Source organism: Dipodomys spectabilis, unplaced genomic scaffold (assembly GCF_019054845.1).
Source record: "Dipodomys spectabilis isolate Male_0828 unplaced genomic scaffold, ASM1905484v1 ptg000370l, whole genome shotgun sequence".
Taxonomy (NCBI): domain Eukaryota; kingdom Metazoa; phylum Chordata; class Mammalia; order Rodentia; family Heteromyidae; genus Dipodomys; species Dipodomys spectabilis.
Genome location: NW_024871047.1, coordinates 2220856 through 2246797, shown reverse-complemented (window position 1 = coordinate 2246797; position 25942 = coordinate 2220856). Strand labels below are relative to the sequence as shown.

The following is a 25942-nucleotide window of genomic DNA, read 5'->3' as shown; positions in this document are numbered from 1 at the left end:
GGAGTTGTAGTCCTGCAGGGCCTTGGGCTGCCTGGCTGGCCCTGGAGCTGCGGACTACAGCTCCCAGGCCTTCCCCAAGCTCCTAACGCACAGGCTCAGAGCCCCAAGCCTGGAGGAGGTGGCTACATTGTATCTATTGTATCCCTTGGCTGGTGCATTTATAAGATTCTCCCGGACGGGAAATTGAGAGTGAAAAGCATGGCAGATGAACAAGAAATCATGTGCAAATTGGAAAGCATTAAAGAGATTAGGTAAGTGAGCCACTGTACGTCTCAGCATCCCTGCCCCCTTCCGCCGCCCACCTCGAGACCCCCAACATCCCTCGCTGGGCACCAAGCTGTTACCTATGGAAAATATCTATTGTTGGGCTACTTGCGGAGGGGAACTGGAGAGGGTCGTGTTCACTAGTGATTTACAGGTGAGGTGAAGATTAGGGGTGTTGAAGAGAGTCGGAAACAGACTTCAGACTTGGAGGAGGGTGGGAAGAGATGAGAGGGAGGAGGGAAAAAGGAGGGAGGGAAGGAGGGAGTGAGAGTCAGTCTCCAGATGGAGACCCTAGGGACTGGTTCCAAGACAGCTTTATTCTCTTCGGGTACTGGTCACAGCATTCACGGATGCTTTCCTTTTTTATTTTTATTTTTCTTTTATTGACTCTAAAGTGTCTTTGGCTTCTTGCTCTTTATGGTTCGAGACCCGACATCCCCCCGCCCCCCCACCACACACACAGAGACACACAGACACAGACACACAGACACACACAGACACAGACACACACACAGACACACACAGACACACAGACACACACACACACACACACACACACACGCCAGCCAACTTCGGGATCCCCAAGATCGGGAAAGCCTTTTGAAAGCAGAACCTATCTAATCTGCTGTGGCCGCTGCCCTTGGCTGCGGGGCTGGGATGCTGAGGAATCCGGGGGGGGGGGGACCCAAGATCGGGAAAGCCTTTTGAAAGGTGAACCTATCTAATCTGCTGTGGTGGCTGCCCTTGGCTGCGGGGCTGGGATGCTGAGGAATCCCGGGGGGTGGGGGTGACCGGGACCTGGAGGATGGAGCGCGTTTTCCTTTTACTCTCTTGCTACTACTTTCTTCCTATCCCGCGCTTGGAGGGGGGATGGGAGCTACGGTAGCCAGGCTGATGAGATCACAACGATTGCTCTGAGGAGCAGGAGGTGAAAGGAGTGCTGACAAAGTGTTCATTGCCATAGTTCGTCACTAGCTACCCCAAGAGCAGCTTTGGCCAGAGAATATTGATGTTGCTCTGAACACAATAGTGTCTTGAGAGCTGACCGTGTGGGCCAGCACTTGGTCTTTCATGGCCTCCTCTAATCTGCCTGAGTTCCTGCTTCTCTCCCACTCTCCTTCTAATGGTGGCCTTACTGGAATTGTCTTCGTGTTTCTGTGGTGTTTTCAGGATCCTGGGGGGAAAGGTGTGGAAGAGATCAAATGTATCTGTTCAAGCTATTAGACTATAAGATTTAAACATGATAAATTAGACATGAGATTGAAGCCCTGGAATATTTAAATGAGATCTGCACATGGCATGGGTAGTTTCTTGGTTTCTTCTTCCTCTGAATGGATTGCATCACACGTTTGACAAGGAAAGGAAAAGGAGGGAATTGTGATTTATTGAGCCTCCAGTGTGCTGGGCCTTGTGACCTACTTTTACTAATTTCTGCAAGAATCCTGTGACCTTCCTATGCCTCCTTTCCAATTTGGAAAATGGAGACTCAAAGAATAGGGATGAGTGTCCCAGGGCCATGCAGCTTGATCATGCCACATTTAATCACACGTGTAAACAAAGCCTCTGTTCTTCTTACAGTGGTCTATGGAAGGTCTGGGAAGGGAGAGTCATGATGCAGTTTTTCTACAGAAGCAGCTGGACATTGTTTTATCATGTTTTTAATCCTAGTTAGTCAGGAGGCTGACATCTGGGAATCTTGGTTCAAAGCCAGCCCAAGTAGGAGACTCTGTGAGACTTTTATCTCCAATTAAACCAGCTAGAAGTGGAGATGTGATTCAAGAGTGCCAGCATTGAGGGGTAAAAACTAAGGGACAGCCCCCAGGCCCTGATTTCAAGCCCCAGACCCACCCCAACACCCCCCCCCCCCCAAAGCAGCAAGAAACAGGGAGTGAGATACCTGCATGTAGTAAAATGCTAGGGATCATAATACTGTAGCTAATAAGAAGTTTAGGCCGTCTTGTACACAGAGAAGGACCATTTGGGAGAAAGGACATTTATCCTAAATGAAAATGGACCCCTCCCAGTGGAGACCACCATGATTTCTACTCTCAACAGTAGTAACCAGGAGAGGTTGTTTTGTTGTTGTTGGTGGTGGTGGTAGGGGTTTTTGTTGTTGTTTTTTTTTTTTTTTTAGCATAACTGAGATAGAATCAGTGGAGGTTGAGGCAAGACCAAACTCACACTCCTAACCAACCTGATTAGCAAGAGACATCTTGTGTAAAAACTGGACTTCTAATGACCTGCCCTATCTGTCCAGGAAAGTATCAGAGGAAACCTGCTTAAACAATTTGAGTTCCAGAATGTCCAACTTCTAATGAAAAATTTCTAACCATATCCACTTGAATGAAAAGAGAAAATACACAGATGTCAATATTGAAAGAGACACTTAAATTATCTGAAAAACATTTAAAAATATCCCATGAAATACTTCAGTGAGAAATTACAAAACACTTCAAAATATTATAAAATAGAAAATCACAGCAAATAAGCAGTGTCAATAACAAAAAAGAGTGGAAAACGAATGGAGTTTTTAGAGCTCAAAAACATAACACTACCAGTACCTGAGAACTCAGTGGATAGGCCCAACAGAAAGTTGGAGAAGACACAGAAAAAAATTAGCCATCTTAAATAAAAATTAATAAGCCAAGCACTGGTGGCTCATGCCTGTATTCTAGTCACTCAGGAAGCTGAGATCTGAGGATTGCAGTTGGAAGCCAGCCCAGGCAGAACAGTCCATGACACTCTTGTCTCCAATTAACCAGCAAAAAGTTATAAGTGGAAGTGTGGCCATTCTTTGATGAAAAAGCTAAGGGACAGAGCCCAGGTCTTGAGTTCAAAACCCAGTACTGGTATACCCATTTGCAAAAAAAAAAAAAAAGCCCCATAGAGTAATAGAAATCACTCATACTATTACAAAAGTTTTAACATTCATACCAACAGATTCCCCATAAGAGAGGAGAAAAAAAAGACAAAATTGAAAGGAATGGAAGAAACAATGACCAAAACCTTCACAACAACCTCCAGATTCAAGAAGCTGAGCAAGCTGGGCGCTGGTGGCTCATGCCTATAATCCTAGCTACTCAGGAGGCTGAGATCTGTGGATCACAGTTCAAAGCCAGCCCGGGCAGGAAAATCCAGTGAAATTCTTCTGTCCAATTAGCCACCAGAAAACCAGAAATGGTGCTGTGGCTCAAAGTGGTAGTAGCCTTGAGCAAAAGAGTTCAGGGACAGTGTCCAAGCCTCAAGTTCCAGCCCAATAACTGACAAAAAGAAGAAAAAGAAAAAGAAGGAGGAGTACGAGGAGGAGGAGGACGAGGAGGAGGATGAGGACGATGACAACGACTAGGAAGAGGAAGAGGAGAATGCAGAACCAGCAGCAGCAGCTGAGCAAACACCAATAGAAACAATCAAAAGCAAGCCATTCCAAGGCACACTGTAATTAAACTTCTGAAAAAGGAAAATCTTGAAGAGAAACAATATCTTATTTATACTTACTAAGAAAATTACAGAGCCTAACTAACAAAGCAGCACATTTTCAAGTGCTAAAGGAAAGGAATGGTCAACCTATGTTGACTTATCAGTGATAGTATACATCATTATTGAGGGTGTAAGCTAGACATCCTCAGATGATGAAAAACAAAGGGAATTTAACAGTAGTGCTATCATGAAAAAGTGACAAATGTGATGGGCTGGCACAGTGGCTCAGTGGTAGCAAGTGTGGCTAGCAAGTGGGAGGTCTTGAGTTCAAACTCCAGTACTACTAAAAAAAATTCTTCAGAATAACAAAAGTAAGTTCACTTTGTAATAGCAAGAAAGAAAAATAAACACTGAAAGCAAAAGTGTGAGTAAATATGGGATACTTTCCTTTTGAGATTTTAAAAGTTATGTTTCGTGATCAAAGGGAAAGTTTTCTCTTTTTAAATTACTAATATTAAATTGCTGAAAATAAATTTAATGATATTTTCTTTTTTGTGCTGGCACTGGGGCTTGAATTTGGGGCCTTGTACCCTCCCTTAGCTTTTTGGCTAAAGGCACTTGAGCCACAGTTCCATTTTTGGCTTTTTGCTGGTTAATTAACCAGCCTGTGCTGGTATGGGACTGTGATCCTCAAGTCTCAGCCTCTTAAGTGGCTAGGATTATAAGTATGAGCCAGAGGCACCCAGTGAATTTAGCAATATTTTTCACACATATATGTAATATCCTTTGATCATATTTACCCCCATCACCCTCTCCCACACATTCCCTGCTACCCTTGACTGCCTTCCTCATTCCTTATTAGGAATTCCCTGAAAGTTTATAACATGTAATGTGATCACAGTGTATGTAGAAAAAAATGTGACATTTTATAAGTAGAGGAACTTAAAGGGATATAAAAGGGAGACGTTTCTCTTCTTTAAACTTTTTTTTTATTATCATCTTTAAGTAGTTGTACAAAAAAGTTCCCATTCTACAAAACAGTACATGAATACAAGGTGTCTGACATTGTCACCCATCGAAAAGGGAGATGTTTCTATATTTTTATATTTCACAAAACCTGATACATAGTAATGTTAGACGATAGTGATAAATTTTGTATTTATAATGTATTACTGAGAGCAAACACCAATAAACACTATGCAAAGAGATATACTTAAACACATTAAAAACAAATAAAAATAGGATTATAAAATGTTCAATTCATATATGGAAAATGGGGCAAAGAAAAAGAATGAAAATAAAAAAGACAGATTTAGTTTCTTGAGACAGGGAATTTACATTTACATTTGGGAATTTACATTTCTAACTAGTTCCCAAGCAGCAATGCTATGCTGTGATGAGAAGGTAATCAGGTACACAACACTGGATTTTTCACTTCCTGAATTTCTGATTTTGGCAATTCACTTTGCTTCTCTCTATCTCAAAATCTTCCCCTGTAAAAATAAGCTGAACATAGTTGTAAGGATGGGAGGTAGAAAATGTGGGAGAATGATGGAAGGTGTGACATTGATCATGCATTGTACTTATAACCTGACTTATATAATTGTAACTTCCTGGTCTAACTACTTAATAATTTTTTAAAACAATGAACTTGTGTTGTTGCAGAAAAATGGATGGAATTGGAGATCATGATCATGTTGAGTGACATAATCCACACTCAGAAAGTTACATATTTATTATTTTCACTCATATGCAGAAGCTAGATCTAAAACATGTAATAATATGCTATGGTTTTTTAAAGGGTACTGCTGAAAGGGAAAAGGAAAGAGTGATTGGAGGTGGATATTAAAGGAATACATAATATATGTATGAAAAAAGCACAATGAAATCCACTAAAAACTCTAATAAAAGAAAGGAAATAAAGAAGGGTAAGAAAAAATAACAGATGGTATGAATTTGATCAAAGTATATTATATGCATGTATGTAAATCTCACAATGGAACTCTTTTAAGTTAATATTTGCTAATAAAAATAAAACATTTGCTCTTCAAAATAGTGTAAGAATCTAAAAATTATTGAACTTTTGTTTCCTTCTTTGTTTTTTTTTTTGCGTTGGTTGTGGGGCTAGACAGTGCCTAGGCACTATCCCTGAGCTGTTTTGCTTAAGGCTAGCAGTCTACCACTTGAGCCACACCACTACTTCTGGCTTTTTCTGCTTATGTGGTGCTGAGCAGGACCTCATGCATGCAAGGCAAGCACTCTACCACTGAGCCACCCTCCCAGCCTCTCCACTTCTGAGTTCTGAGTGGTTAATTGAAGACAATAGTCTCACAAGGGCTCTTCTGCACCGGCTGTCTTTGAACCATGATCCTCAGATCTCAGCCACTGGCACCCCGCCCTCTTTCCTCTTTCTGATGTCATGTTATTAGACTGGTTAAATTCTTATCTTTTCAGTGTAATTCATCATATGTTTCCATGCAATTCCCTTTTTATTGTTCTTTATTAGTTTGTGTAGACATATATTTCTCTGTTATCATTTTCCTTCAGCTTGAAGGACTTCCTTTAAATTTTCTTGTAGTATGGTTTGCTGTTTGGTAATGGGGTATTTCAGGTTTTGTATGTCTGGGAAGTACTCAGACTTAAGTTTCAGACTTAATGTCACTGGAAGAATAATTCTATACTGTCAAGAATTTTGTCAGTACTTTAAACAATGGTATCATTCTTTGGAGTATGCTCTAAGTAGGCCAAAATGTATTCATCATTCTTTGTTCCTCTAATGTGTCTTTTTTCCTCTAGCTGCTTTAAAATTTTTCTCTTAATCACTGTTTTAAGCAATATTATTGTGATATAATTGTAGTTTTTTAATGTTCCCATGCTGGTGGTTTGTTGAACCTACTGGATCAATAGATGTGTAGTTGCTATTAAATTTGAGACATTTTTGCCATTAATTCTTCAAATAATTTTTTGCCTCCTTCTTGTTCTCCCATTACTTGTACTTTATTTTTTAATTTATTGATTGTGTGTGTGTGCGGGCACACGGGCATGTGTGCTGTTCCCGGGACTTGAAATCAGGGTCTGGGCACTGTCCCTGAGTTTTTTTGCTCAAGGCTACTGCTCTAACACTTGAGCCAGAGCTCCACTTCTGGATTTTGGGTAGTTTTTATTGGAGGTAAGAGTGTCACAGACTTTCCTGACTGGGCTGGCTTTGAATCCCAGTTCTCAGATCTCAGCCTCTTAAGTTGCTAGCATTACAGGCAGTACCCAGTACCCACCTAGTTATTTTATTTTTATCTTGGTAAGCTCATTGAATATGAGATGTACATATTTGATAAATATTTTGTATTTATATTATGGTATTGTTAACTACAGATGTCTTGAAATTATTCATCTTATGTAACTGAAACTTTGTATATATTTTATATGCCCCAAAAAACAGCTCCACATTTTTGTTTTCTCCAATCCCCTAGCAACTACCATAGAAGCAACTCTCTGCTTCTGTTAGTTTCACTACTATAAATATCTCTTATAAATGGAATCATGTTGTAATTATCCCTCTCTGACTTGTTTATTTCACTTAGCATTATATCAAAGTTTATACACGCCTTCATATGTGGTAAGATTTCTTTTAAATGTTGAATAATTCCATTGTGTATATGAACCATGTTTTCTTTGTCCTTTCATCTGTTGATGGACATTTAATTTTTCCCAATTCTTCACTACTGTGAATAATGCTGCCATGAACATGGGGTTGTTGGCAACTCTTTGAGATCTGGGTTTCAATTCTTTTGGTTAAATACCCAGAATTTAGATTGCTGGATCATATGGTAGTTCTATTTTAGTTCCTAAAGTTTTATTTTATTTTAAATTGAAAAGTAAATGTATTTTTATGCAGTAAAATGATATTTTGACAGATATATACAGTGTGTAATGATCAAATCAGAGTAGTTAACATATCCATCAGCTTAAACATGTATCATTTACTTGTGGTGAGACCATTCAAAATCCTCTCATACTTTTTTTAGTGTCCAATAGTTTGCTTTTTTTATATGTGTGTGCTGGTACTGTGACTTGAACTCTGGGCCTTGCATTCTCATTTGGCTTTTTTGCTAAATACTGGCATTCTACCTCTTGAGCCATACCTCCACATCTACCTTTTTGTTGGTTAATTGGAGAAAAGAATCTTATTGAGTTTTCTTCCTAGGATGGCCTTGAACTGAGATCTTGAGGTTTCAGCCCCTTCCTGAGAAGCTTAGGATTACAGGCATGAGCCATCAATGCTCAACTCTAATAGTTATTAATACATGTAGTCACCTTACCCTGTAGTAGAATACTAGAAATTATTCCTTCTATCTAACTATAACTGTTCCAATTGACTAAACTTCCCCAATGTTGAAAACACATGACTCCACATTGTTAGAAAATGAACAGACACACAAGAGATACTAGAGAATTTGTCAAGGAATGTTATTTCTATGCAGAAAGGTACTGCCATTATTCTCCCCAGAGCTAGGCAGGCATCCTGGGTGGAGTGGTCTGTTCAGTTTTTAATCCTAACCCAAGGGGTAATAATGTCCCTTCTTGTTGCTAAGGAGTCAGCCTCAGAATGTTTTACAACTGGTTACCAGGGTGATGGGGTAATACAAGGAAGTTAGAAAGCACTCTAACCATAAGTGAGAGGTCCCTACTAGGGGGAAGCTTTCCTTTTGGAGGCAAAGGCACATGTCGTGTGTGTGTGTGTGTGTGTGTGTGTGTGTGTGTGTGTGTGTGTGTGTGTGTGTGTGTGTGCATACACCCTGGTAATGGGGCTTGAACTCTGGGCTTGGGCACTGTCCCTGAGCTCTGTTGCTCAAGGCTAGCACTCTACCTTGAGCCACAGCTCCACTTCCAGCTTTTTAATTTTAGTTTTATTTTTTGTGGTTAATTAGAGATAAGAGTCTCACAGGCTTTTTCTGCCTGGGTTGGCTTTGAACGATGACCCTCAGATCTCAGCTTCCTGATAGCTAGAATTACAGGTTGTCAGACACCAGTGCCTGGCAAAGGCACACATTCTTCTCAACTCGGCTGGCTGGGGACAGGGCTGAGAATAGGGCTGCTCACTCTTACAGTTGGAGGAGATTGGTAAAGACAGTGGAATGTTCCAACTCAAGGGTAGTCTTCTTTAACTCCATTTGTTGATTTTGTTGTTTTTGTTGGTTGTAGGGCCTGAACTCTGGGCTTGGGTGCTGTCCCTCAGCTCTTCAGCTTAAGGCTAATGCTGTACCGCTTGAGCCACAGCACTACTTAAGCTTTTTTTGCTTATATAGTGCTGAGGAAGTAAACCCAGGGCCTCATGCATGCAAGGCAAGCACTCTATCACTAAGCCACCTTCCCAGCCCCCATTTGTAAAGACTCATACCCTTGACATGGCTGGCTAGTTCAAACAATACAGATGATAATTACAATAGAAATCAAAAAGCAAATAATTCCAGTTATTGTCAGTACCAGGAAATATCAGTACAGAATGGTGAGTTGTTACAAGATGGAGAAATTTTAGTTTGACAGAAAAGATTGCTTTTTCCCACACCAAGTCTCTGTAATTGCTGTTCTACAGTTTACTATGTATCAAATTATGGATGAATGGATAAAGAAAATGTGATATATATATATGTACCATAAAAAAGATAAAATGCTGTCATTTTGACAAAAAGTTAATAAAGACAGAGGGCACGCATGTTAATTGACAAGCCATATACAGAAAAACAAACAGCACATATCACTCATGGAATAATCAAGGAATATGCATACTATTTTCTATAGTGGCTGCACCATTTTCCATTCCTGCTGACAGTATACAAAGATTCCAATATCTCCTTAATTTGGTCAACAGACTGTATGTATGTGTATGTGTGTATAATACTGAGTGTTGAACCCAGTGTCTCACAATGCTTATCATATGATCTTCCAGTGAGATAAACATCCAATATGTCTTTTAAATAATATGTCTCTTAACTAGTGTGAGGAGATATCATTATATATTTTTTTTCTGATGATTTAGCAACACTGAAGATCATATATACCTGCTGACTATTTCATTGATCTTTTGTTGTTGTTGTTGTTGATACTGTAACAGAGAAAACGTTTAAAGGAGAGAAGGTATCTTTTTGGTTCATGGTTTCAGTCCACTGTTGGCTGGCTCTGTAGTTTCTGGGCCTGAGAGTGGAAGGGAATGAAGGAATGAAGATGCTCTCCTCTGGCAACCTGAAAGCAGAGAAACACAGGCAGGGGCCAGGGACAGGATATATCCTCCCAGGGCATGCTGCTCATGGGCTATTTCCTCCAAATAAGTCCCATTGCTAAGATGTAAGTCAGAAACTCTGTCCTATGTTTTCTTTAGGAATCTGTGGGCTAGATATGTTTGTCTCAACAAAATGTCACAGACTTAGTGGCTTAAACAACAGATATTTATTTTCTCATAGTTCTGGAGGCTAGAAATCCATGATAAAGGTTCTGGCAATTTTACCTTTCTGAGAGCTCGCTACATGAATGGATGAATGTGTTCTTGCAGTGTTGTTACTGGCCTTTCCTGTGCGTGGAGGGTGGGAGAGAAAGTAGCGGGGAGGAGAAGAGAGGGTTGTGATTTTCTTCTTTTTTATAAGGGCACAAATTAATTCTGTCAAATTAGAACCCTATCATTATGACTTCATTTTTCCTTAGAATGGTTAGGGGGAGAGATAAAAGGTATTAGCAATAGAAGTAAAAGGGAATTAAGGTACTAATGAATTAAGTTATTAGAAAGACCTTATTTTGGACACAGGATCTTGGGGTATAGCCCCAAGTTGGCTTAAAACTCAAGATCTTCCTGCATCTGCCTCCCTAGGGCTGGGGTTACAGATATGTGCCACACCACTCAGAGTGGTCTTTCCATTTGTTTGCCTGATAGAAAGTTTCACTATGTAGTCCAGGCTGTCCTTAAACTTGGAATCTTCCTGCATCATTCTCTACTTTTGTAGAGTAGATAGAAGGTAGGGCTGAAAAAATACTTGACGTTATGGTTTGAAAACTCTCTAAAATTCCAAGAGAAACATAATAAGTCATCATTTTTATGAATTTCAAACAGTATAACTCTGAAAATTCGAGAAAAAATTCCTTTAACTAGGCAAAGACAAATGACATCATATCTGTAGGAGAAAACAATTGGAATGAAGATGCCCAAAGTAGTGGCACAAGACTTTTTGAAATACTGAAAGAAAATAACTTACAACACAGATTTTATTTTATTTTTTTCCAATACTTGAAAATCAATGTACATCAATACATTGTTGAAATAAGGAGGAAAAATCAGGTCAATTGATAATCTTATCATATTCATCTCAGTAACCAAAGAATAGACTGTTCTCTGTAAGAGTATATTTATCATACTTGAGAAGTATAACATATCTGTATAAAATTGTCTAATAATGTATATTCAGATTTACCCAGTTGTTCCAACCCTGTCCTACCTCCTTTTTTCCAGTATAAAACCCAGGTGTGTGTGTATGTGTGTCTCTGTTATAAATGGGGATGGGTAAATGGGCATAAAGGGAAGTAATATGGTATGAAATATAATATAGCAAGCATTAAAATAAGCTATGCAAAATACACACACTAGAAATGCTGTAGGTAAAATATTTATTTAAAAAGTGATATTTATGATAGGAAGGCAGCAAAAAGAAAACAGAATCAAATATGAGAAATCAAATATTAGACTCAAGCTCTAACATCAAATTTAAATAGTATAAGTAATAAAGTGAAAGCACTAGTTACCCCAGAACATTAGAGGGGAAGGAGGTAAGAAAGAGTAATAAAATAGTGAATATGATCAAAGTAAATTACATGCTTGTATAGAAATGCCCTAATGGAACCCTTTAATTTGTACAGTTAATATACAACAATAAAAACAAATTATAAAGTATAGGTAAAAACAGAAATTTAAAATATTACTCATTTGTACATTGTCTAGAAGAAACTGACCTTAAATATAAAAATATGTAAAAAAATGGAAGATCATATACCACAGATAGATTAACCAAAGGAAGTCAGAAATCTATTAATAGCAGATCATGTAGCCTTGATAGCAATGGAATTGCAAAATACATGAAGCAAAAGCTAAAATAACTGAAGGAATAGATAAATCAACAATCATATTTGGAGTCTTCAACACAGCTCTGTCAACGTCTAATACTACTAACCAGTAGTAGCCATAATATAGAACTCCATATCACCATCCACAACAGGATTTAATTGGTGTTTGTAGAATGCTCTACCCACCTACAATAGAACATACATTCTTTTCAAATGCTAATATAACATGTATCAAAATAATTCAAATACTGTGATAAAAATATGATCTTCAACACACTTAAAACAGTTGAAATATATAATGTTCTCTGACATTAATAAAAAAACTTTATTCCTTTCTGTTTCAAAGGTAAAATCTCAAAGTAAAAATACACTGAACTATATAAAGATGAAAATGTAATTTATCAAAATTTGTATAATACAACAAAAGCATCAATGAAAGGAAAATTTATAGCAATAAATATTTACATTAAAACAAATTCCTCAAATCAATATTCTGAACTTTTATCTGTAAACAATCGGAGAGAAAAAATATGAACAAAGCAAGCAGAAAACAGGAAATAATAAATATAAGAACAAAAATCAGTGAAATTAAAAACTACACATACACACATATTTCAAAATATGGTAGCAGCACTAACAAAAAATATAGACATCAAAAGTAAAACAAAATGTCAGCACAGACCCCTAGACAAAAGGATGCCAGCTATAAAATTCTATATGAGCCAGGTGTTGATGGCGGACGACTGCAAACCAACCTACTCAGAAGTTTGAAACCTGAGGATTCCAGTTCAGAGTCAGCCTAGGAAGGAAAGTCTGTAAGACTCATATCTCCAATTAACAAGCCAAAAGCCCAAAGTGTAGCCATGACTCAATTGGTAGAGTACTAGCCTTGAGAAATAAAGTCCTAAATTAAAGCCCCAGTACTGGCACACCAAAAAAAGATATACTGCAAGAATTTTTAAAATGTGATGTACAACAAAATTAAATGTCTGTTATTGAAAAATGGAAACAATAGACTTGGTCAGCACAAGTTTTCCACAAACTTTGTTTGTAAATAATGCATATTAATTTTCTATTGTGACAAAAATGTCTGAGAGAAACAACTTAAAGGAGGAGCAAATGTTTACTTTGGTTCATGGTTTTAGAGTTTTCAAACAATGTGTACTTGGCTCCATTGTTCTGGGCATGGGATGATGCAAAAAATTGTTGTGGGAATTGTGTGCTACAGTAGAGCTTCTCACTTCAGGTTGGCCAGGAAAGGGGGACAGAGGGAAAAACAGAGAGACAAACAGAGACAGAGACAGTGAAAGAGGCAAAAAGAGAGACAGAGACAAAGACAGAGAAAGAGAAGAGTCATGCACTACCCCAATGATCTACTTTCTCCAACTAGGCTCCACTTCCTGAAATTTCTACCACCACCCAACAGATCATTAAGCTATGAATCAATTAGTGGATCCATCCACTTATGAAATCAGAGACTTCATGATCCAAATGTACCTTAAAGGCCCCACCTCTGAGTACTAATGTATTGATTGTGGGACCAGCCTTTAATGCATGAATTTGGGGGGATATTTCAAATCCAAACCATAACAAAGTATAATGTTTGTGAAGCAAATTAAATACATCTATAGATAATTTAAATAGCCCCATGTAACTATTTAGGAAATTGAATATGTAACTTAACAACTCTCAAAATTGGAATCTCTGAGCCCAGATGGCTTCACTGGAAAATCCTTCCAAACATTTAAAAAGAATTAACACCAGTGCTTCACAGTCTCTTCCAGAAAGTAGCAGTGTAAAGAACACTTCTCATTTCATCTTCTGAAGTTATTATTACCCTGATACCAACTTCAGGCAATGACAGTATAAAAAAAAGAAGAAGAAAACTACAGAATCATTTATGAATGTAGATGCAAAACTCTTTATTAACAAATAGGATTTAGCAATGCATAAAAATAATTATGTATTGAGACCAATTGGGATTTTTTCAGGAGATGCAAGACCAGCTAATGACTCAAAAATCCATCAGTATAGCTAGGTGCTGGTGGCTCATGCGTGCATTCTTCACTACCCAGGAGGCTGAGATCTGACAATCATGGTTCAAAGTCAGCCCAGGCAGGAAAGCCCATGAGTCTCATATGTCAATTAAGCAGCAAAATGCTAGAAGTGGAGCTGTTGCTTAAGTGGTAGAACACCTGCCTTGAGCAAAAACTAAAGGGACAGCTTCCAAACACTGAGCCCAAGCCCCAGTACTGGTTCAAAAATAGTGTCTATCAACAAGTTCAAGAAAAATCACATGATCATGTTAATTTGTACAGATATACACTTGACAAAATTCAACACACATTTGTTGCGAAAATCTATTAGAAAACCAGGAATGTCCCTAAATATTTAATTGTGAAAGAACTGAATGCTGTCCCTCAAAGATCAAAGAGAGCAAGGGTGTCTACTCTCAGCACCACTATTCAATAGATGACCAGAATTTCTTACCAGTTAGGTAAGAAATTTAGAAAGACATATGCTCATAGAGAAGAAGAAATGAAACTGTACTTATTTGCTGATGACGTTCTTGACTATTGTAGGAAATGGCTAGAAATATATTTTTAAAACATATTTTAAGGAAATCTCCTAAATCTAGTGAGTTCAGTGAGGTTACTAAAATTGATGGTATATTTATAATCTAGCATCAAGCATGTGGAAGCTATGATTAAAAACATAAAACCATGATTAAAATCACAAAATTATTTACATTCACTAAGAAATATGTGAAATGAGCACTCAAGCCTGTAATTGTTGCTACTTAGGAGGCTGAGATGTGAATGAGGATTGAAGTTTGAAGCCAGCCCAGGAAGAAAAGTCTATGAGACTCTTAACTCGAATTAACCACCTAAAAGCTGGGAGTGGAGATGTAGCTCAAGTGGTAGAGGACCAGCCTTGATAGGAAAAATGCCACATAAGAACTTGCTTGAGACTCTTAAGTTCAAATCCCAATACTGGCACAAAAAAGGAATAAAAAAAAGAAAAGTGAGAATAAAGAAAAAGAAAAGAAATGTGAAATTATTTGGTTGTTAGTATTTGTTGTCATAAATTGAGAATGTCTATAATGATGTCGACATTGCAGCTAACATGTACTCACAGGCAAAGGATAACACTACCCTCTTGCTGATGACAGACAGGGAGAGGAGATGCCACTGTGTCCTGATCCTTTGAGGAAGACTTCATACCTTTAATTTACCATGCACAGACGGCAGTTAACTCTGACTCCACCATGAAAAAAGTGGTGTAATTTTATTTAATCTGGGATTGCAGTGTGTCTTGCCTGACAAGATGAAGTTCTGGGAACTGTAGACATAGAGGGAGGAGCAGTAGATAAAAGGCATTCATCCAAGTGGAGATAGCTATGTGCTATGCTAATTTCTACTAAGTATCAGCAGGAGAAACCACTCATCTCTGGTTTCATTTAATGGTACTTGTTGCTATGTTAATTGACTTGATTCTGAATTAGAAAAGCTTGTCTTGGCCCCCTGTAGCATGCCACTGAAATTACTAGGTAGCTTATGCTAATGATCATTATTTTGATCTTTGTAATTTGTAATCATAATATACCTGGCTACACACACACACAAACACACACACACACACACACACACACACACACTGCTTGATTTAAGCTCTTTGTAACAAAATCCAAACCTCTGTGGTGAAGGAGGTAGACATGGCACAAGCATTGGGCACTATCATATTGACTTCCCACCATGTACCATATTGTCAGCTTGAGAATGTGTTAGTACACTAAACTTTATTATGTGAGCTGGCAAGTAGGTGTGATTATGCCCATGTTATTTTAATGCTGTTTAAAATGTTAAGATTCCCTCTTTCTCTGAAAACAAAAGGACTAACTCATCCTAAGCTCCAAGCTGCATTGTGAGCTCTACCAAACTTCCTAGTTTCAACTATGCCCCTTTTTAGTAGATGATTCAGCCATGCTGGTCTTTGGAATTTTTTTTGTGCTGGTACTGGGGCTTGAACTCAGAGCCTGAGCTCTTTCCCTCAAGGTTGTCACTTTACCATTTGAGTTACAGCTCCACTTCTAGCTTTTGGTAGTTAATTAGAATTAAGAGCACAAAGACTTTCTTGTCCAGACTGGCTTCAAACTGCGATCCTCAGCCTCCTGACTTTCTAGGATTCCTGGTGTCAACTACCTGCAACCAGCTGTTTATTTGCTTTTTTCTGCTTTGGAGCCATTGTTCATGCTGCTCTCACTCTGGCCTGCTCTTTTCTGTGTCTACTTGCACTAACCAGCTAACCTACTAATTGTTTAGATATCAGTGGAGATGCCACAACCTCAGATTGTCAGGGAACCTTTTTGTGGCTGATCAAACTCATTAAGGAGGCACTACTGAGGTTTCAACTCAAGGTTGCATAGGCAGGTACTCTATGGCTGAGCCATGCCTCCAGGCACTGACAGCTCTCCTACCTCTACCGTATCCTTCAGCCTTCCATTGCATTCTGCATCTGCTCTCTACAACTTATCATGTGGTTCCACATATAACTGTGTCCAGGGGTCAGATTTTCTCATTAGATGAAGTTTCTTGTCCATATATTATTGTCCTCTTTCTGTCTGTCCCTAGCATCTAGTATAGTACATGGCTTATGACAGTTGTTCAGTACATATTTTTGAATGAATATGTAAGTAAACCCTCTATTTTTGGTCCTTAGTAGGTGTTGAATAAATATAGTTAAAATATAATTGTAGTTGTTATTATTGGCCAAGGCAAATAGTCAAGGGCAGAACCAGGATTTGTATAGTTTTAAATCTGATGTGATTTCCTGCAGAAGCAGTTCTCAGCCCAAGCCTGCCTTCACTGGGATATGGATCAAGTTGAGATAATATACCATTTGAAATCTCAGTTTTCCCATCTGTAATGCTCTACCAAGCTAGGCCATTTCCATACTCTTCATATCCTAGAAGAGTATAGAAATCTAGATATGAGGGTATCTTAGAAAGTCATGGCTGGGAAGGTGACTCAGTGGTAGAATGCTCACTTTGCATGTATGAGCCCTGGGTTTGATTCCTCACCACCACATAAACAGAAAAAGCCAGACGTGGCACTGTGGCTCAAGGGGTAGAGTGCTAACCTTGAGCTGAAGAGCTGAGGGACAGTGCCCAGGCCCATAGCTCAAGACAACCGCCAAAAAAAAAAAAAGTTATGGCTAGTAAAAAATCAATATCATTCACATATAAGATATTTCAGTGATGTACTAAGAATCCTTGATATGTTTACTCCCTTCAGCCTGGTAACATGTGTCAACAACAATATGGACTAGTGGTTGATATGTAGGCATGATGGTAACTTTTACATTGCCATGACAAAATAGCTGACATAAACAACTTAAAGGGAAGATTTATTTTATTTCACAGTTTCAGAGGTTTCAGCTCATAGTCCCTGGTTCCACTTTCTGGGCCCAAGGCAAGACAAAACATCATGGGAATAGGAGGGTGTGACAGAGGAGGTTCTTCACCTCATGGCAACCAAGGTCCAAGGCAAGATATAATCCCTAGGATACATTTCCACTGACCTACTTCTTCCAGCTAGGCATCTCCTCCAGCTGGGAACCAAACATTGAACACATGGTTCTGTGGAGCAACATTTCATATTTAGTCTATAAGAACTGGATTCGGTATTAGAGATCTTTAGCTTTAAATCCCAATATCTGATTTACTAGCTCTGTGATCCCACCTATTTGTAACACAGATGTCTAAAGGATAATGGCTCAAAGCTACCCCAGAGCAAAAGGTAGTGAGTGAGACTCCATCTAAGTCAGTTGGGCATGGTGGTACTTTGCTATAACCCCAGTTATGTGAGAGGCATACGTAGGAGAATCATGGCCCAAGGCCTGGCTGGGTAAAAATCAAAAACAAAACACAGAAGCTGGCTGATATTAGAAGCCAGAGGGCAACGTGAAGAGCTGGAACCCCATGAGATAGGCTGGTACAGAGGGAATACCAGGCATTGAGGCAGAAGAAAGAATGTATTAAGTATGAGTAAAGGATCAATGTTTAGGCAGGTCCTGAGAACAGGGAGATAGGGTTCCAGTATAGAAATAGTAATGTGCCTTGAGGGGACCTCCTTCTAGAATCTTGCATTCCCTTATGTAGGCCCCTTTGAAATCTCATGTATACTTTGAACTTAAAAGCTCAGTGTAGTATAATCACAACTTAAGGTATATATTTTTTATTAACAAACATGTCATTAGCAATTTCTATATTACAAACATTCCAGTTTTGCTTGTCTATCATCTATTGACTTTTGCCTTTTTGAATTATTGCATTAATTTAAACGCCTAGATGTGACATTACTGAGACAGAGGAAATGTACTCCAGATTTAACAATTATAAACAAGGTTTTATTAGAGACAGAAGTAATTCATAATAATTCATGTCCCCATTCTCTTCCGAAACTGAGTGAAGTCTAGAGTTGTGCTGTCCATGGGAACCATCAGCTACATATGTTGTTTAAAGTTACATTAATGAAAATAAATTAAAATTAAAAATTCAGTTCCTCAGTTGCACAAGCCACATCTCAAGTTCTCAGTAGCCACTTATGCCTAGGGCTACTGTTAAAGAAAGCATAGCTAAAAAGATTTCCATCTTGTCACACACATGACACACACCTGTAATCCTAGCTACTCAGGAGGCTATCTGAGGATCATGGTGTTCTATGTGATCTGTTCCCATACCTAAATGGGTATGCTCTCTCCTTTCCTATGCTCCCATGGTGCACATGTGACTGTCCATTCCATATCTTCTCACAGAACTTTCTGGATCAAGCCACTCTTGACTAAGAAACAAAAGAAAACTATTCTGTTGCCCAACAGGTTCAAATAAAAACTGGTAATAGCCATGGTTTGAAGTTATCCTGGGTAGACAAATCCTTGAAACTCTTATTTCGAGTTAACTACCAAAAAGCTGGAAGTGGAAGCCTTGAGCCAAAAATAAAAACAAAAACAAAAAAACAAGCAAGAGTGCTATGTCTTGAGTTCAAGCCCCAGTACCAGCACTGAAAAATAATAAAATAAAAATAAAAATAAATCCATCCCTGTAGGAAGTTTATTGGCTATGGGGCTGAGAAGGTGGTTCAGTGGTAGAGCTCTTGCCTTGCATGCATGAGGCCCTGGGTTCGATTCCTCAGCACCACATAAGCAAAAAGAAAAAAGCCGGAAGTGGTGCTGTGGCTCAAGTGGTAGAGCGCTAGCCTTGAGCTGAAGAGCTGAGGGACAGCGCCCAGGCCCAGAGTTCAGGCCTCACGACTGGACCCCCCTTCCCCCCCAAAAAAGAAAGTTTATTGGCTAGTGCCTCCTAGAGTTTCTACAAAGGTCACTATTGGCAACTTTTATGGGAGTTCTCTGTAGTGTGTGACTTTCCTGTGTATCAAGAATCTATTTAATATCTCTAGATCACGTCCACTAAATGCCACAGATAAGTGAGGCCTACACGCCTCATTTGAAAATGTCCTAATGGTACACAATTAGCCCCATTTGTGAACATTGAGCATTTTTCTTAAAAGAAAACATCTTCTGACTTCTCTTGGGATGGTTTCTACTTGACTCTGCCCAAGAGAGGAATGTTTGGAATGATGGTATAGGCAGAAAGCGTTTGGAATGATGGTATAGGCAGAAAGCGCTGTCTCAGGGCATAACTATGTTCTCTATTTCCATTTTTCTCCCTTCTTCTGCTGACCTGTTTCCTGCTTGGGGGAAATTTCAGGAATAAGACCCTGCAAATGGAGAAGATCAAGGCACGTTTGAAGGCAGAGTTTGAAGCGCTTGAGTCAGAAGAGAGGCACCTGAAGGAATACAAGCAAGAGATGGACCTCCTGCTACAGGAGAAGATGGCCCATGTGGAGGAACTTCGACTGATCCACGCTGATATCAATGTGGTATGGGGCTGGCTAAGGAAGATATAGCAGTGAATGTATGGCCTTTCTTTGGGATGTGGTTGTGGCCATCCTGAGGGACCATGTGTCAGGACATTGTACAGTGCAACAATCCAGGAGTTCCCTGGAAAGGCCTCTCACTCTGGGCCTCATTTTATTGTCTATGCATTGTATGAGGGGTTCACTAACCTCCAGGGGCTCTTTCATTTGGTTATGCTTTTATTCTGGAATCTGAGAGTCAAGAACTTGTCATGAAGAAAAGCAGAGCAGACACCTGGCTCTGAGGGTGTATCTTAAGGTACTCTAAAGCTTCCAACCAGACTGAACAAATTATCTCAGCATACCTATCAAAGTGAGGCTCTCTTATTACAACTTGCCTTTTGGAGACTCTTGTGACAAGGTGATAAGTTTCCCTCTTTTGGAGTTATCCAAAAACCTATAAGGTTTTTTCCAATCCTTAGAGCCTATGACATTTCTTTAAATAACTTTTTGGGGAGCTGGTACTAGAGCTTGAAATCATGGCCTGGGAGCTGCCCCTGAGCTTTCTGGCTCAAGGCTAGAGCTCTACTATTTGAGCCACAGCTCCACTTCTAGGTTTGGGTGGTTAATTGGAGGTAAGAATCTCACATACTTTCCTGCCCAAGCTGGCTTTGAACTGCTGTTCTCAGATCTCAGCTTCTTGAGTAGCTAAGATTACAGGTGTGAGCCACTAGTGCCCGCCCCTTTAAACTATTTTTTTTCATTTTCATTTTTTTCTTTTTTTGTGCTTATCCTAGGACTTAAACTCAGGGCCTGGGCACTGTCCCTGAGCTCTTTTTTTCAGGGCTAGCACTCTACCATTTGAGCCAGAGCTCTATTTCCTGCTTTTTGGTGCTTAACTGGAGATAAGAGTCTTATGGACTTTTCTGCTTGGGCTGGCTTTAATTGTGATTCTCAGATCTCAGCCTCCTGACTAGCTTTTTTTGTTGTTGGTCATGAGCCTGAACTCTGGGTCTGGGCACTGTCTCTCAGCTCTTCAGTTCAAGGCTAGCACTCTACCACTTAAGCACAGTGCCATGGATTTTTCTGCTTATGTGGTACTGAGGAATCGAACCCAGGGCCTCATGCATGCAAGGCAAGCTACCACTGAGCCACCTTCACAGCCCCATTTAAATTACTTTTGATGGAGTAAGAGCCAATGACTCAACATCTGGATAGGCCTATTAACAAACAAATTGTTAGGCTCTACCCACTTGAGAATTTCCAGTTCAATATGGCTTGGTTGGAGCCTGAGAAGTTACATTTCTGACTTCTCAATGATGCTGGTGCTGGTGATCTGGCAACTGCATTTTGAGAACAATTGACCTAGGAGAAAAATCACTGGTCTAGGAGAAAGAAACTCTATGTTTTGTACAGGCTTTGTCCTTAAGAAGTATTTCCCAGCTGGGAGATGTTGACTTATGCTGTAATCCTAGCTACTCAGAAACCTGAGATCTAAGAATAGCAGTTTGAAGCCAACCAAAGCAGAAAAGTCTGTGACACTCTTATCTCCAATTAACCAGCAAAAAGCTAGAAGCAGAGCTGTGGTAGAGTTGGTAGAGCACCAACCTTGAGCAAAAAAAAAAGAAAAAGCTATGGTACAACTCCCAGGCCCTGAGTTCAAGCTCCAATACCAGAACAAAAAAAAGTATTTCCCTAGAGAAGTCTTTTCTTCTAATTGAAGCTTACGTCTCTGACCTAAAGGAGCTATAAAGGCCTTCACAGCTCTGAGGTGTGTTTGAACATTATCATTCATTCAGTCTTTGTTCTGTTAGTCCTTATATTAGTGCTTTGTATGAATCATTAAATCTTCATCAACATTGCATGGGATAATGCACTAATACACCTGCAGAGATGAAGAAGCTGAGGCTTGACAGAAAGATCATGACAGATCCAAAACTTGAACATAAATTGGTCTGGCCCTAGAGTTTTTGCTGTTATCTGCTCAGTCATAAAGTGTCTTCAAGAACTTTGGGATTTTTTTCTTCCCCCTGCTATCCTACTCTATTTTCCAGATGGAAAACACCATCAAACAATCTGAGAATGACCTAAACAAGCTTCTAGAGTCTACCCGGCGACTACATGATGAGTATAAGCCACTGAAAGAACATGTAGATGCTCTGCGCATGACTCTGGGCCTGCAGCGGCTTCCTGACTTGTGTGAGGAGGAAGAGAAGCTCTCCTTGGAGTAAGCTGACTCCTCCTATACCCACAATACATCAATCACACTGACACACATGCAAGCAAAGACAAACACTGGCACTATGTATTATACCCAAAGCCTGGCCTGTAAGCCAGGATATATTGTCCTAATTCTAGGCCTATCAATGGTTGATTCATTGCATGATGTTAGGTAAGTCTGTGGGCTGGGCTAGCCTGGATGATTAGACTAGAATTAATAGCTGCCTTTTCAATTTCTTTTTGATTTTAACAACATAAAATTTTACCTACGACTAGTCAGACACTGGTAGCTCATACCTATAATCCTCGCTACTCAGAAGGAAAGCTTCCTAAAGGTAGAACAGGTTGCCTGTGGAAGTGGTAAGCTTCTGATGCTGAGGGGTTTATAAATATAGGCTTGGGGGACACTTAAAAGGAGTAGTGAAGCCGGGCATCAGTGGCTCATACCTATAATCCTAGTTACTCAGGAGACAGATCTGAGGATTGCAATTCAAAGCCAGCCTGGGCAAGAAAGTCCATCAGACTCTTATCTCCAATTAATCACCAGAAAACTGGCACTGGTGCTGTGGATCAAAGTGGTAAAGCACTAGCCTTGAGCAAAAAAGCTCAGGGACAGCACTCAGGCCCTGAATTCAAGCCCTGCAACCGACAAAAAAAAAAAAGAGTAGTGAAAATAGGCATGGATTGAAGGATAGGAATAAATATCTTAAAGGATTTTGCTAACCAGAGCAAAGTTTCATAATCAGATCTTCCTTCCTTGTTTCCTTCCTTGCTTCCTTCCTTGCTTCCTTCCTTCCTTCCTTTGTCCCTTCCATCCATTTGTTCTTTCTTTCTGGCGATGGTACTGGGGCTTGAACTCAAGACCTAAGTGCTGTCTCTTAAATTTTGTTTAAGGCTAGTGCTTTCCCACATGAGTCACAACTCCATTTCTGGCTTTTTGATGGTTAATTGGAGATAAAAGTCATATGGACTTTTCTGCCCAGGCTAGCTTCATCTGAGGTTACCTAATCCACTAGGCTTCTTAAAGTCAAGGGCATGAGGGATACGCTCCTAGCTGATAAGAGATGAGATCTTTGAGCTCAAGAGGGTGTGATCACTTTCTAGAGAGAACCATAATCCAAACCCTAGTTCAGTGGCCTGGATACTTTAGATGGGGAAGGTTCTTCTTGCTTTCAGAATGATTCAGCCAATGTCTTTTATCTCCAAAGTTACTTTGAGAAGCAGAAAGCAGAATGGCAGACAGAGCCTCAAGAGCCTCCCATCCCTGAGTCTCTGGCTGCTGCAGCTGCTGCTGCCCAGCAACTCCAAGTGGCCCGGAAGCAGGACACCCGGCAGACAGCCACCTTCAGACAACAGCCTCCACCTATGAAGGTGAGTGGGGGCTGTGAAAGAATCCAAGTATCTTCCTATAGGAGGCCCATGGAATTCTGGGTGTGGGGCTTTGGGCCTTATTTATTTGTTGTTGTTGTTTTTTTAATAGCCTTCTCTTGGGATGCTAGGAAACTGCTAAATTGGGCTCAGTGATTTTTATTGCTCCATATTCCTACATGTATTCAAATTAAGGGAGATAGGTCAGTCCTGCTGAAATGTTTCAAATGTTGCAGACATAATTATTTACACAAATATATAGTTAGCATGGATCAATGATGGAGCCACCAGGATCAGAAGGCATGTTCCTAGAATAGTTGAGGAGCAGATATTTATATCGTGAAGAAAACAAAGGAGATCTGAAATAAATTTGCAAAGTTAGATACAAAACTGATTTATTTCCTATGGGGCAATTTGGTTATCCACCACCCCAAAAGAACTCATTTGTATCATTACCGGGCAAAATTCATCTACAGGTTATCCTAATAACCTTACACGGTTTGATCAATAGTAAACAGTTAAACAAAGAGACATTCTGTTAGATCCTAGGCTCAGCAAACTATAATGTACAGGCAAAGTCAGACCTGATCCTGTTTTTGTTAAAGATTTATCAGCACACATTCATGCCTGTATATTTATATATTGTATCTTTTTGTTGTTGTTTTGTTGCTGTGCCCATACTGGGGACTGAACTGAGGTATTCAACTTGGCTTTTTCTGTTTAGGGGTGAGGCTCTACCACTTAAGCCATACCTCAACTTCTGCCTTTTTGCCAAATAATTGAAAATAAGAATCTCACAGACTTTTCTGTGTAGGCTTTGCATTCTGTTCCTCAGATCTCAGCCTTCTGCATAGCTAGGATTTATAGGCATCTTAACATAAAATAGAGTTGAGTAGTTGCAACAAAAACAATATAGTATCAAAAGTCTAGACTTTTTCTTATTTTGGCCTTTTTAGAAAAAGTTTACTAACCCCCCCCCCCCAGAATATTAAATAATCATGTGTCAGTCTGTTAGAGACAGCAGTGTAGTATAATGCTAAGTCCTCATTTTGCCTTATTTCCAAAATTTACATACATTTTCAACACCCTTCTCTGACCTGAGTTTTTCCCTTTACCTCATCTTCTATGATATCCAAGAGCACTGATCTCTATCCTGGAGTCTGATTACTGTTCCATCCTGATGGAAAATCACAATTGCTTTCTGGGTCCCTGAGGAGCCATGGTCTAGATGAATATATGCACTAACTTTCTTTATCCTGTGCCCCTCCCCCACCAGGCTTGTTTGTCCTGTCACCAGCAAATTCACCGGAATGCACCTATATGTCCTCTTTGCAAAGCCAAGAGTCGGTCTAGAAACCCCAAAAAGCCCAAACGGAAGCAGGACGAATGAAGAGGAGAACATGTAGACTTCAGCTGATCATAAGCCCTCCCCTTGGCAGAGTGATTGATGTCCTGATCCCCTACATCACCAAGTCTCCTATTTAATGTGATAGAAGCACAACACCCTCCCCCTCCCCCCACTTTGCTCTTCATTTTTTCGTGCTCTTGGGATTTCTGATTTAAGAAGAAATGAGATTCAGGTGCTAACGACTGTATCTGATGATGAGGCCTTCTCTCCCATTTTCATTTCGCTGCTCCTGTTTGGAGTTAAAGGCAGGGCAAAAGCCCAGAAGTGACTGTTGCTTGTACCTGATACCTGAAGTCTTAAGAAGCTATAGGCTCTGAGGCCAGGGGGAATGCTCATATCTTGGTTTCTCTTCCATTTATTTTTGCCTAAGGCTCCCAAGAGACAGCAGTCTTCTTGATGGACTTCCCAACAGACTAAGTGCCATCTTTTCCTCCATCTCCATCCTCATCCTTAAGTACCAGAGGTAGCTTAGACAAATCTTCCTTTTAATATCATTTATGAGGCCTGGATGTTAGCCTATAGCTCCCTACCCAAGTCTCTCAGATGTGCTAAAATTCTTAAGTACCAGGTTAGGTGGCTGGAAATTCTGAGATCTGTTGGACTGGATTAGACTTTCTCCACAATGAATTACAGAGCCAGTCCCTGTGTATAGGTCCTGCCTAACTCACTGCCCAAGCAAGACATTGAGGCTGAGGCGTAACCTACAGGAGTTATCTTAGGCTGAGAAGGGCCCGGTGATGATTAAGATGTTGGCTTGTGTTCAAAATAGTTACTTTGGTACCTGCTCAGTGGTATATCATGGGGAGAGAAGGTGTGGACTTAAATTCACATGAGTACCAATCAGTAAACACTGATGAAGTGGATAGACTTCTTTCCATTCATCCTTCTCTCTTCTAAGTCTGTCTTCTATAAGGCAACCTCAGCTCAGGATAGATGCTGGGGACCTCTTTCCTGTGGATTGTGCAGGAAACTTCATTCCAAAAGAAAAGGCCTCATGCTCACCAGGTTCTACAATTCTTCTCTGCACCAAACCTAGCTAGGTCTCCTTTTCAAGTCACTCAGACTTAAAGAATGAAGAAGGGGGCTGACTGAGTGAAAAAGTTTTAGTTCTAGGTCTCAGTCCCTGGCTAGGGAGGAGATATTTTTTCCCTCTTTCCTTAACCGTAGTTTTAAGTTGCCACAGTGTATGTGTTCATAATAACAAAGGCTCCTCTGCCTTTTGAAGGTAAGAGTGTTATGTCTGTATAAA

At 39.8% G+C, this 25942-nt stretch overlaps 1 protein-coding gene across 2 annotated transcripts; it reads left to right on the top strand.

The window, feature by feature from the left end:
* Window positions 1-25942, top strand: Zc4h2 (zinc finger C4H2-type containing). 2 transcript variants are annotated; one of them, XM_042666908.1, is made up of 5 exons: window positions 1-251; window positions 19550-19721; window positions 21752-21924; window positions 23126-23288; window positions 24562-25942. In XM_042666908.1, exons 1-5 carry the CDS (start codon window positions 199-201, stop codon window positions 24673-24675), a joined length of 675 nt encoding a protein of 224 aa, XP_042522842.1. In that variant the 5' UTR covers window positions 1-198; the 3' UTR covers window positions 24676-25942. The 2 variants fall into 2 exon arrangements, with proteins under 2 accessions (XP_042522842.1, XP_042522843.1); XM_042666909.1 differs by lacking the exon at window positions 24562-25942 and having other exon boundaries at window positions 23094-23286.